This window comes from Oncorhynchus keta, unplaced genomic scaffold, assembly GCF_023373465.1.
Source record: "Oncorhynchus keta strain PuntledgeMale-10-30-2019 unplaced genomic scaffold, Oket_V2 Un_contig_3733_pilon_pilon, whole genome shotgun sequence".
In the NCBI taxonomy this organism is placed as follows: Eukaryota; Metazoa; Chordata; class Actinopteri; order Salmoniformes; family Salmonidae; genus Oncorhynchus; species Oncorhynchus keta.
In genome coordinates this window covers 1,307-15,294 of record NW_026287400.1, presented here as the reverse complement: position 1 = coordinate 15,294, position 13,988 = coordinate 1,307, and the positions used below count along the sequence as shown (strand labels likewise).

General features: G+C 39.5%; 1 protein-coding gene across 26 annotated transcripts in view; it reads right to left on the bottom strand.

The window, feature by feature from the left end:
- Positions 1-13,668, bottom strand: part of LOC127924148 (NACHT, LRR and PYD domains-containing protein 12-like) — a 38,918-nt gene extending 25,250 nt beyond the window's left edge. For 16 of the 26 annotated variants that reach the window (XM_052508591.1, XM_052508597.1, XM_052508598.1 and 13 more), the window contains exon 1: positions 13,470-13,668. In XM_052508591.1, coding sequence (XP_052364551.1) covers positions 13,470-13,642 — 173 coding nt within the window. In that variant the 5' untranslated portion in view covers positions 13,643-13,668. The remainder of the gene's footprint in view (positions 1-13,469) is intronic. The other 10 variants (XM_052508596.1, XM_052508595.1, XM_052508602.1 and 7 more) reach the window with 2 other exon arrangements.
- Between the last annotated feature and the right edge of the window lie 320 nt (positions 13,669-13,988).

Genomic DNA, 13,988 nt, shown 5'->3' with positions numbered 1-13,988 from the left:
ATATAGGCTGTGGTTGCTGCTATTTTATGTCCATCATATTGCTGCTTGTAGCCTACAACTGATGCTTCATGGTCCATCATATTGCTGCTTGTAGACTATAACTGATGCTTCATGGTCCATCATATTGCTGCTTGTAGACTATAACTGATGCTTCATGGTCCATCATATTGCTGCTTGTAGTCTATAACTGATGCTTCATGGTCCATCATATTGCTGCTTGTAGACTATAACTGATGGTTCATGGTCCATCATATTGCTGCTTGTAGACTATAACTGATGCTTCATGGTCCATCATATTGCTGCTTGTAGACTATAACTGATGCTTCATGGTCCATCATATTGCTGCTTGTAGACTATAACTGATGCTTCATGGTCCATCATATTGCTGCTTGTAGACTATAACTGATGCTTCATGGTCCATCATATTGCTGCTTGTAGACTATAACTGATGCTTCATGGTCCATCATATTGCTGCTTGTAGTCTATAACTGATGCTTCATGGTCCATCATATTGCTGCTTGTAGACTATAACTGATGCTTCATGGTCCATCATATTGCTGCTTGTAGTCTATAACTGATGCTTCATGGTCCATCATATTGCTGCTTGTAGACTATAACTGATGCTTCATGGTCCATCATATTGCTGCTTGTAGACTATAACTGATGCTTCATGGTCCATCATATTGCTGCTTGTAGTCTATAACTGATGCTTCATGGTCATATTGCTGCTTGTAGACTATAACTGATGCTTCATGGTCCATCATATTGCTGCTTGTAGTCTATAACTGATGCTTCATGGTCATATTGCTGCTTGTAGACTATAACTGATGCTTCATGGTCCATAGCAGTGGTTAGAGAGTTGGACTAGTCACCGCAAGGTTGCAAGTTCAAACACCGTAGCTGACAAGGTACAAATCTGATTCTGCCCCTGAGCAGGCAGTTAACCCACTGTTCCCAGACCAGTTAACCCACTGTTCCCAGACCAGTAGTTCCCAGACCAGTTAACCCACTGTTCCTAGACCAGTTAACCCACTGTTCCTAGGCCAGTTAACCCACTGTTCCTAGACCAGTTAACCCACTGTTCCTAGGCCAGTTAACCCACTGTTCCCAGACCAGTTAACCCACTGTTCCTAGACCAGTTAACCCACTGTTCCCAGACCAGTTAACCCACTGTTCCCAGACCAGTTAACCCACTGTTCCCAGACCAGTTAACCCACTGTTCCCAGACCAGTTAACCCACTGTTCCTAGACCAGTTAACCCACTGTTCCTAGACCCCACTGTTCCCAGACCAGTTAACCCACTGTTCCTAGACCAGTTAACCCACTGTTAACCCACTGTTCCTAGGCCGTAAAGGCAGTTAACCCACTGTTCCTAGACCAGTTAACCCACTGTTCCTAGACCAGTTAACCCACTGTTCCTAGACCAGTTAACCCACTGTTCCCAGACCAGTTAACCCACTGTTCCCAGACCAGTTAACCCACTGTTCCTAGACCAGTTAACCCACTGTTCCCAGACCAGTTAACCCACTGTTCCCAGACCAGTTAACCCACTGTTCCCAGACCAGTTAACCCACTGTTCCTAGACCAGTTAACCCACTGTTCCTAGGCCAGTTAACCCACTGTTCCTAGACCAGTTAACCCACTGTTCCCAGACCAGTTAACCCACTGTTCCCAGACCAGTTAACCCACTGTTCCTAGACCAGTTAACCCACTGTTCCTAGACCAGTTAACCCACTGTTCCCAGACCAGTTAACCCACTGTTCCTAACCCACTGTTCCTAGACCAGTTAACCCACTGTTCCCAGACCAGTTAACCCACTGTTCCCAGACCAGTTAACCCACTGTTCCTAGACCAGTTAACCCACTGTTCCTAGACCAGTTAACCCACTGTTCCTAGACCAGTTAACCCACTGTTCCTAGACCAGTTAACCCACTGTTCCCAGACCAGTTAACCCACTGTTCCTAGACCAGTTAACCCACTGTTCCCAGACCAGTTAACCCACTGTTCCCAGACCAGTTAACCCACTGTTCCCAGACCAGTTAACCCACTGTTCCCAGACCAGTTAACCCACTGTTCCTAGACCAGTTAACCCACTGTTCCTAGACCAGTTAACCCACTGTTCCTTGGCCGTCATTGAAAATAACAATTGTTATTAACTGACTTGCCTAGTTAAATAAATAAAAATGACCACCCTACACAAAACATCCCTTATTTTCAGTGTTTCTACAATTCCCCCAGAGGAAACTGTATGGTGGAAAAACAATTGGATTTTGACAGCAATGCAAAAAGCAAGACAGATAAATTCAAAATGAGAGGAAGGACTAGAGGCTACAAGGACAAAACTCAAAACTCTTGATGCTGCATTGATGAAAATATCTCAAAAACCAAGAGAGGAATTACTTTAAAACAACAACCGTCTTTTGCACCAAGTTTACCAAGTACTGGGAGAAAATGTAAGCAATCCTGAAAAAGCACTGGAATATTCTACAATCAGAAAACACATCACACACCTCTTCAAGTAACCCCACTGGTGGTCTATAAGTGTGGCGTTGAGCATGTTGCTCTACAGAGGAGAGGAGAAACATGGAGATCCTCCTTCTACAGAGGAGGTAACATGGAGATCCTACTACTACAGAGGAGAGGAGGTAACATGGAGATCCTACTACTACAGAGGAGGTAACATGGAGATCCTACTACTACAGAGGAGGTAACATGGAGATCCTACTACTACAGAGGAGAGGAGGTAACATGGAGATCCTCCTACTACAGAGGAGGTAACATGGAGATCCTACTACTACAGAGGAGGTAACATGGAGATCCTCCTTCTACAGAGGAGAGGAGGTAACATGGAGATCCTACTACTACAGAGGAGAGGAGGTAACATGGAGATCCTACTACTACAGAGGAGGTAACATGGAGATCCTACTACTACAGAGGAGAGGAGGTAACATGGAGATCCTACTACTACAGAGGAGGAGATCCTCCTTCTACAGAGGAGGTAACATGGAGATCCTACTACTACAGAGGAGAGGAGGTAACATGGAGATCCTACTACTACAGAGGAGGTAACATGGAGATCCTACTACTACAGAGGAGGTAACATGGAGATCCTACTACTACAGAGGAGGTAACATGGAGATCCTACTACTACAGAGGAGAGGAGGTAACATGGAGATCCTACTACTACAGAGGAGGTAACATGGAGATCCTACTACTACAGAGGAGAGGAGGTAACATGGAGATCCTACTACTACAGAGGAGAGGAGGTAACATGGAGATCCTACTACTACAGAGGAGGTAACATGGAGATCCTACTACTACAGAGGAGAGGAGGTAACATGGAGATCCTACTACTACAGAGGAGAGGAGGTAACATGGAGATCCTACTACTACAGAGGAGAGGAGGTAACATGGAGATCCTACTACTACAGAGGAGGTAACATGGAGATCCTCCTACTACAGAGGAGGTAACATGGAGATCCTACTACTACAGAGGAGAGGAGGTAACATGGAGATCCTACTACTACAGAGGAGGTAACATGGAGATCCTACTACTACAGAGGAGAGGAGGTAACATGGAGATCCTCCTACTACAGAGGAGGTAACATGGAGATCCTACTACTACAGAGGAGAGGAGGTAACATGGAGATCCTACTACTACAGAGGAGGTAACATGGAGATCCTCCTACTACAGAGGAGGTAACATGGAGATCCTACTACTACAGAGGAGAGGAGGTAACATGGAGATCCTACTACTACAGAGAGGAGGTAACATGGAGATCCTACTACTACAGAGGAGGTAACATGGAGATCCTACTACTACAGAGGAGAGGAGGTAACATGGAGATCCTACTACTACAGAGGAGAGGAGGTAACATGGAGATCCTACTACTACAGAGGAGGTAACATGGAGATCCTCCTACTACAGAGGAGGTAACATGGAGATCCTACTACTACAGAGGAGAGGAGGTAACATGGAGATCCTACTACTACAGAGGAGGTAACATGGAGATCCTACTACTACAGAGGAGAGGAGGTAACATGGAGATCCTACTACTACAGAGGAGAGGTAACATGGAGATCCTACTACTACAGAGGAGGTAACATGGAGATCCTACTACTACAGAGGAGAGGAGGTAACATGGAGATCCTCCTACTAGAGAGGAGGTAACATGGAGATCCTACTACTACAGAGGAGGGAGGTAACATGGAGATCCTACTACTACAGAGAGGAGGTAACATGGAGATCCTACTACTACAGAGGAGGTAACATGGAGATCCTACTACTACAGAGGAGGTAACATGGAGATCCTACTACTACAGAGGAGGTAACATGGAGATCCTACTACTACAGAGGAGAGGAGGTAACATGGAGATCCTACTACTACAGAGGAGAGGAGGTAACATGGAGATCCTACTACTACAGAGGAGGTAACATGGAGATCCTACTACTACAGAGGAGAGGAGGTAACATGGAGATCCTACTACTACAGAGGAGGTAACATGGAGATCCTACTACTACAGAGGAGAGGAGGTAACATGGAGATCCTACTACTACAGAGGAGAGGAGGTAACATGGAGATCCTACTACTACAGAGGAGGGAGGTAACATGGAGATCCTACTACTACAGAGGAGAGGAGGTAACATGGAGATCCTACTACTACAGAGGAGAGGAGGTAACATGGAGATCCTACTACTACAGAGGAGAGGAGGTAACATGGAGATCCTACTACTACAGAGGAGGTAACATGGAGATCCTCCTTCTACAGAGGAGAGGAGGTAACATGGAGATCCTACTACTACAGAGGAGAGGTAACATGGAGATCTACTACTACAGAGGAGGTAACATGGAGATCCTACTACTACAGAGGAGGTAACATGGAGATCCTCCTTCTACAGAGGAGAGGAGGTAACATGGAGATCCTACTACTACAGAGGAGGTAACATGGAGATCCTACTACTACAGAGGAGGTAACATGGAGATCCTCCTTCTACAGAGGAGGTAACATGGAGATCCTACTACTACAGAGGAGGAGGTAACATGGAGATCCTACTACTACAGAGGAGAGGAGGTAACATGGAGATCCTACTACTACAGAGGAGGTAACATGGAGATCCTACTACTACAGAGGAGAGGAGGTAACATGGAGATCCTCCTTCTACAGAGGAGGTAACATGGAGATCCTACTACTACAGAGGAGAGGAGGTAACATGGAGATCCTACTACTACAGAGGAGGTAACATGGAGATCCTACTACTACAGAGGAGGAGGTAACATGGAGATCCTACTACTACTACAGAGATCCTACTACTACAGAGGAGGTAACATGGAGATCCTACTACTACAGAGGAGGTAACATGGAGATCCTACTACTACAGAGGAGAGGAGGTAACATGGAGATCCTACTACTACAGAGGAGGTAACATGGAGATCCTACTACTACAGAGGAGAGGAGGTAACATGGAGATCCTACTACTACAGAGGAGAGGAGGTAACATGGAGATCCTACTACTACAGAGGAGGTAACATGGAGATCCTCCTACTACAGAGGAGGTAACATGGAGATCCTACTACTACAGAGGAGGTAACATGGAGATCCTACTACTACAGAGGAGAGGAGGTAACATGGAGATCCTACTACTACAGAGGAGGTAACATGGAGATCCTACTACTACAGAGGAGGTAACATGGAGATCCTACTACTACAGAGGAGGTAACATGGAGATCCTACTACTACAGAGGAGGTAACATGGAGATCCTACTACTACAGAGGAGGTAACATGGAGATCCTACTACTACAGAGGAGGTAACATGGAGATCCTACTACTACAGAGGAGGTAACATGGAGATCCTACTACTACAGAGGAGAGGAGGTAACATGGAGATCCTCCTACTACAGAGGAGGTAACATGGAGATCCTACTACTACAGAGGAGAGGAGGTAACATGGAGATCCTACTACTACAGAGGAGAGGAGGTAACATGGAGATCCTCCTTCTACAGAGGAGGTAACATGGAGATCCTACTACTACAGAGGAGGTAACATGGAGATCCTACTACTACAGAGGAGGTAACATGGAGATCCTACTACTACAGAGGAGGTAACATGGAGATCCTACTACTACAGAGGAGGTAACATGGAGATCCTACTACTACAGAGGAGAGGAGGTAACATGGAGATCCTCCTACTACAGAGGAGGTAACATGGAGATCCTACTACTACAGAGGAGAGGAGGTAACATGGAGATCCTACTACTACAGAGGAGAGGAGGTAACATGGAGATCCTACTACTACAGAGGAGAACATGGAGATCCTACTACTACAGAGGATAACATGGAGATCCTACTACTACAGAGGAGGTAACATGGAGATCCTACTACTACAGAGGAGGTAACATGGAGATCCTACTACTACAGAGGAGAGGAGGTAACATGGAGATCCTACTACTACAGAGGAGGTAACATGGAGATCCTACTACTACAGAGGAGAGGAGGTAACATGGAGATCCTACTACTACAGAGGAGGTAACATGGAGATCCTACTACTACAGAGGAGGTAACATGGAGATCCTCCTACTACAGAGGAGAGTAACATGGAGATCCTACTACTACAGAGGAGGTAACATGGAGATCCTACTACTACAGAGGAGGTAACATGGAGATCCTACTTCTACAGAGGAGGTAACATGGAGATCCTACTACTACAGAGGAGAGGAGGTAACATGGAGATCCTACTACTACAGAGGAGGTAACATGGAGATCCTACTACTACAGAGGAGGTAACATGGAGATCCTACTACTACAGAGGAGAGGAGGTAACATGGAGATCCTACTTCTACAGAGGAGGTAACATGGAGATCCTACTACTACAGAGGAGGTAACATGGAGATCCTACTACTACAGAGGAGGTAACATGGAGATCCTACTACTACAGAGGAGAGGAGGTAACATGGAGATCCTCCTACTACAGAGGAGGTAACATGGAGATCCTACTACTACAGAGGAGAGGAGGTAACATGGAGATCCTACTACTACAGAGGAGGTAACATGGAGATCCTACTACTACAGAGGAGAGGAGGTAACATGGAGATCCTACTACTACAGAGGAGAGGAGGTAACATGGAGATCCTACTACTACAGAGGAGGTAACATGGAGATCCTCCTACTACAGAGGAGGTAACATGGAGATCCTACTACTACAGAGGAGGTAACATGGAGATCCTACTACTACAGAGGAGAGGAGGTAACATGGAGATCCTACTACTACAGAGGAGGTAACATGGAGATCCTACTACTACAGAGGAGAGTAACATGGAGATCCTACTTACAGAGGAGGTAACATGGAGATCCTACTACTACAGAGGAGGTAACATGGAGATCCTACTACTACAGAGGAGGTAACATGGAGATCCTACTACTACAGAGGAGGTAACATGGAGATCCTACTACTACAGAGGAGAGGAGGTAACATGGAGATCCTCCTACTACAGAGGAGGTAACATGGAGATCCTACTACTACAGAGGAGGTAACATGGAGATCCTTACTACAGAGGAGTTTAGGTAACATGGAGATCCTACTACTACAGAGGAGGGTAACATGGAGATCCTACTACAGACAGAGGAGGTAACATGGAGATCCTACTACTACAGAGGAGGTAACATGGAGATCCTACTACTACAGAGGAGGTAACATGGAGATCCTCCTATACAGAGGAGGTAACATGGAGATCCTACTACTACAGAGGAGTTTAGGTAACATGGAGATCCTTATACAGAGGAGGTAACATGGAGATCCTATACTACAGAGGAGTTTAGGAGTAACATGGAGATCCTACTACTACAGAGGAGGTAACATGGAGATCCTATACTACAGAGGAGTTAACATGGAGATCCTACTATACAGAGGAGTTTAGGTAACATGGAGATCCTCCTACTACAGAGGAGGTAACATGGAGATCCTACTACTACAGAGGAGTTTATACATGGAGGTAACATGGAGATCCTACTACTACAGAGGAGTTTAACATGGAGATCCTATACTACAGAGGAGAGGAGGTAACATGGAGATCCTACTACTACAGAGGAGAGGAGGTAACATGGAGATCCTACTACTACAGAGGAGGTAACATGGAGATCCTACTTCTACAGAGGAGTAACATGGAGATCCTACTACTACAGAGGAGGGAGGTAACATGGAGATCCTTATACAGAGTTTAGGTAACATGGAGTCCTATACAGAGGAGGTAACATGGAGATCCTACTACTACAGAGGAGGTAACATGGAGATCCTCCTATACAGAGGAGGTAATACATGGAGTTCCTACATACAGAGGAGAGGAGGTAACATGGAGATCCTATACTACAGAGGAGGTAACATGGAGTCCTATACTACAGAGGAGGTAACATGGAGTCCTACTACTACAGAGGAGGAGTTTATACATGGGTTTAGGTAACATGGAGATCCTATGGAGTACTACAGAGGAGTTAACATGGAGATCCTACTACTACAGAGGAGAGGGAGTTTAACATGGAGATTACTATACAGAGGAGTTTATACATGGAGTTTACAGAGGAGGTAACATGGAGATCCTACTACTACATGGAGTTTAACATGGAGTTTATATACAGATAGATATACATGGAGTTTATACTACTATACAGAGGAGTTAACATGGAGATCCTATGGAGTACAGAGGAGAGGAGGTAACATGGAGTTTATAATGGAGTTTACATGGAGTTTAGATGGAGTTATACATGGAGATATATGGAGTACAGAGGAGGTATACATGGAGTTTCTACAGAGGAGATAACATGGAGTTATACATGGAGTTTATAACATGGATATATACAGAGGAGGTAACATGGAGTTCCTACTACTACAGAGGAGAGGAGTTAACATGGAGATTATACATGGAGTTAACATGGAGTTCCTACATGGAGTTTATATATATGGAGTTTATACATGGAGTTTATACATGGAGAGGAGGTAACATGGAGTTTATACAGGAGGGAGGTATACATGGAGTTTATATCTACAGTAACATGGAGTTTATACCTATATATGGAGTTATACAGAGGAGTTTATACATGGAGTTTATATATGGAGTTAACATGGAGTTTATACATACGAGTTTATAGGCTTGCTGGATTTATATACTGGAGTTTATAATGTGGTGTGAATATTGACTTTATATCATGGAGTTTATATATCTTTTATACATGGAGTTTATATATGGAGTTTATATGGAGTTTATATATGGAGTTTATATATGGAGTTTATACATGGTTTATATATGGAGTTTATACATGGTTTATATATGTTTATAATGGAGTTTATAATGGAGTTTATACATGGAGTTTATATATGGAGTTTATACATGGAGTTTATACATGGAGTTTATATATGGAGTTTATACATGGAGTTTATACATGGAGTTTATATATGGAGTTTATATATGGTTTATATATGGAGTTTATATATGGAGTTTATATATGGAGTTTATATATGGAGTTTATACATGGAGTTTATATATGGAGTTTATACATGGAGTTTATACATGGAGTTTATATATGGAGTTTATATATGGAGTTTATATATGGAGTTTATATATGGAGTTTATATATGGAGTTTATATATGGAGTTTATACATGGAGTTTATATATGGAGTTTATATATGGAGTTTATATATGGAGTTTATACATGGAGTTTATATATGGAGTTTATATATGGAGTTTATATATGGAGTTTATACATGGAGTTTATATATGGAGTTTATATATGGAGTTTATACATGGAGTTTATATATGGAGTTTATATATGGAGTTTATACATGGAGTTTATACATGGAGTTTATACATGGAGTTTATACATGGAGTTTATATATGGAGTTTATATATGGAGTTTATACATGGAGTTTATATATGGAGTTTATATATGGAGTTTATATATGGAGTTTATACATATATGGAGTTTATATATGGAGTTTATACATGGAGTTTATACATGGAGTTTATACATGGAGTTTATATATGGAGTTTATATATGGAGTTTATATATGGAGTTTATATATGGAGTTTATATATGGAGTTTATACATGGAGTTTATATATGGAGTTTATATATGGAGTTTATATATGGAGTTTATACAGTATATGGAGTTTATATATGGAGTTTATACAGTATATGGAGTTTATACATGGAGTTTATACATATGGAGTTTATATGGAGTTTATATATGGAGTTTATACATGGAGTTTATACATGGAGTTTATATATGGAGTTTATATATGGAGTTTATATATGGAGTTTATACATGGAGTTTATATATGGAGTTTATACATGGAGTTTATATATGGAGTTTATATATGGAGTTTATACATGGAGTTTATATATGGAGTTTATACATGGAGTTTATATATGGAGTTTATACATGGAGTTTATATATGGAGTTTATATATGGAGTTTATACATGGAGTTTATACATGGAGTTTATATATGGAGTTTATACATGGAGTTTATACATGGAGTTTATATATGGAGTTTATATATGGAGTTTATACATGGAGTTTATATATGGAGTTTATATATGGAGTTTATATATGGAGTTTATACATGGAGTTTATATATGGAGTTTATACATGGAGTTTATATATGGAGTTTATACAGTATATGGAGTTTATACATGGAGTTTATATATGGAGTTTATACAGTATATGGAGTTTATATATGGAGTTTATACAGTATATGGAGTTTATACATGGAGTTTATATATGGAGTTTATACAGTATATGGAGTTTATACAGTATATGGAGTTTATACAGTATATGGAGTTTATACAGTACATGGAGTTTATATATGGAGTTTATATATGGAGTTTATACAGTATATGGAGTTTATATATGGAGTTTATATATGGAGTTTATACAGTATATGGAGTTTATATATGGAGTTTATATATGGAGTTTATACAGTATATGGAGTTTATATATGGAGTTTATATATGGAGTTTATACAGTATATGGAGTTTATATATGGAGTTTATACATGGAGTTTATACATGGAGTTTATACATGGAGTTTATACATGGAGTTTATATATGGAGTTTATATATGGAGTTTATACATGGAGTTTATACATGGAGTTTATACATGGAGTTTATATATGGAGTTTATACATGGAGTTTATATATGGAGTTTATATATGGAGTTTATACATGGAGTTTATACATGGAGTTTATATATGGAGTTTATATATGGAGTTTATACATGGAGTTTATACATGGAGTTTATACATGGAGTTTATATATGGAGTTTATATATGGAGTTTATACATGGAGTTTATATATGGAGTTTATATATGGAGTTTATACATGGAGTTTATATATGGAGTTTATATATGGAGTTTATATATGGAGTTTATACAGTATATGGAGTTTATATATGGAGTTTATACAGTATATGGAGTTTATATATGGAGTTTATACAGTATATGGAGTTTATACATGGAGTTTATATATGGAGTTTATATATGGAGTTTATACATGGAGTTTATATATGGAGTTTATATATGGAGTTTATACATGGAGTTTATATATGGAGTTTATATATGGAGTTTATATATGGAGTTTATATATGGAGTTTATACATGGAGTTTATATATGGAGTTTATACATGGAGTTTATATATGGAGTTTATACATGGAGTTTATATATGGAGTTTATATATGGAGTTTATACATGGAGTTTATACATGGAGTTTATATATGGAGTTTATACATGGAGTTTATACATGGAGTTTATATATGGAGTTTATATATGGAGTTTATATGGAGTTTATATATGGAGTTTATATATGGAGTTTATATATGGAGTTTATACATGGAGTTTATATATGGAGTTTATACATGGAGTTTATATATGGAGTTTATACAGTATATGGAGTTTATACATGGAGTTTATATATGGAGTTTATACAGTATATGGAGTTTATATATGGAGTTTATACAGTGGAGTTTATACATGGAGTTTATATATGGAGTTTATACAGTATATGGAGTTTATACAGTATATGGAGTTTATACATGGAGTTTATGTTTATATTTATATGGAGTTTATACAGTACATGGAGTTTATATATGGAGTTTATACAGTATATGGAGTTTACAGTATATGGAGTTTATATATGGAGTTTATATATATGGAGTTTATATATGGAGTTTATACAGTTTATGGAGTTTATATATGGAGTTTATATATGGAGTTTATACAGTATATGGAGTTTATATATGGAGTTTATATATGGAGTTTACAGTATATGGAGTTTATATATGGTTTATATGGAGTTTATATATGGAGTTTATACTATGGAGTTTATATATATATGGAGTTTATACAGTATATGGAGTTTATATATGGAGTTTATACAGTATATGGAGTTTATACAGTATATGGAGTTTATACATGGAGTTTATATATGGAGTTTATATATGGAGTTTATATTATATGGAGTTTATACATGGAGTTTATACAGTATATGGAGTTTATACAGTATATGGAGTTTATGGACATTGGAGTTTATATATGGAGTTTATATATGGAGTTTATATATGGAACCATTTATATATGAGTTTATGTCCAGCTATGTTTTCTATTAGAAAAACAATTGTTTATATATGGAGTTTATACTGTGGGGCTCTATAAAACTATTGGAACCATTTCCCTGTTTGACCATTTATCACCTTTATAAAACTATTGGAACCATTTCCCTGTTTGACCGCTAGGTGTTATTAGGGTATTATGACACCTCCACTGTAAAAAAATATCTGGAACCATTTTCCTGTTTGACTCCAGGGCTCTATAAAAAACTATTGGAACCATTTTCCTGTTTGACCGCTAGGTGTTATGGGTATTATGACACCTCCACTGTGGGGCTCTATAAAACTATTGGAACCATTTCCCTGTTTGACCGCTAGGTGTTATGGGTATTATGACACCTCCACTGTGGGGCTCTATAAAACTATTGGAACCATTTCCCTGTTTGACCGCTAGGTGTTATGGGTATTATGACACCTCCACTGTGGGGCTCTATAAAACTATTGGAACCATTTCCCTGTTTGACCGCTAGGTGTTATGGGTATTATGACACCTCCACTGTGGGGCTCTATAAAACTATTGGAACCATTTTCCTGTTTGACCGCTAGGTGTTATGGGTATTATAACACCTCCACTGTGGGGCTTTATGGTGCAAATTAAATGGGAGAATCTAGAGAATAATATTAGTTTAATCTTGCTGTGATGTTCTCAGTAAAATGTCATACACTAAACTCTATTTAAAATGTAATATCTTAGAACAGTAATATTTTACCCATATCAGCCTTCATTGCTGATGAAAAAAACACAACTGAAAAGATGGTGGATATTGTGTTTTGGATATAAACAATTCATAAAATCTTTAAAAAATGGTCCTCTCACCTCTTAGATTTGGTGCCATGTTCCCCAGAGACATTCTTTTTAGAGGCAGGGCCCCCCTTCTCTCTCTCCCCAGTGAGACTCATTTTAGAGGCAGGGCCCCCCTCCTCTCTCTCCCCAGTGAGACTCATTTTAGAGGCAGGGCCCCTCTCCTCTCTCTCCCCAGTGAGACTCATTTTAGAGCACTGACCCCTAAACAGAGATCCAACATGTTGGTTGTGGTTAACACAGTGACAATTCATTATTGAAGGTCAATTGTTCTATTTGATGCATTATCTCTTAGAAATAAAACATTTACTAACAGACACATCCAAACAGTCAGGTGATATAATTAATAGATAACTAATACAAATAATACCAATATAAACATAGTAATATTATTAATAATAATAATGTCTCTTTCTCTTTTAATAATTTATCTCATTCTAGTGTGTTGCTTTGTTCATCAGGTATGATATTATTATGCTGTTACTGAATTCAGTTCATAATATCGATGTTAAGAAAAGTCTGTTCAGTGGTTTC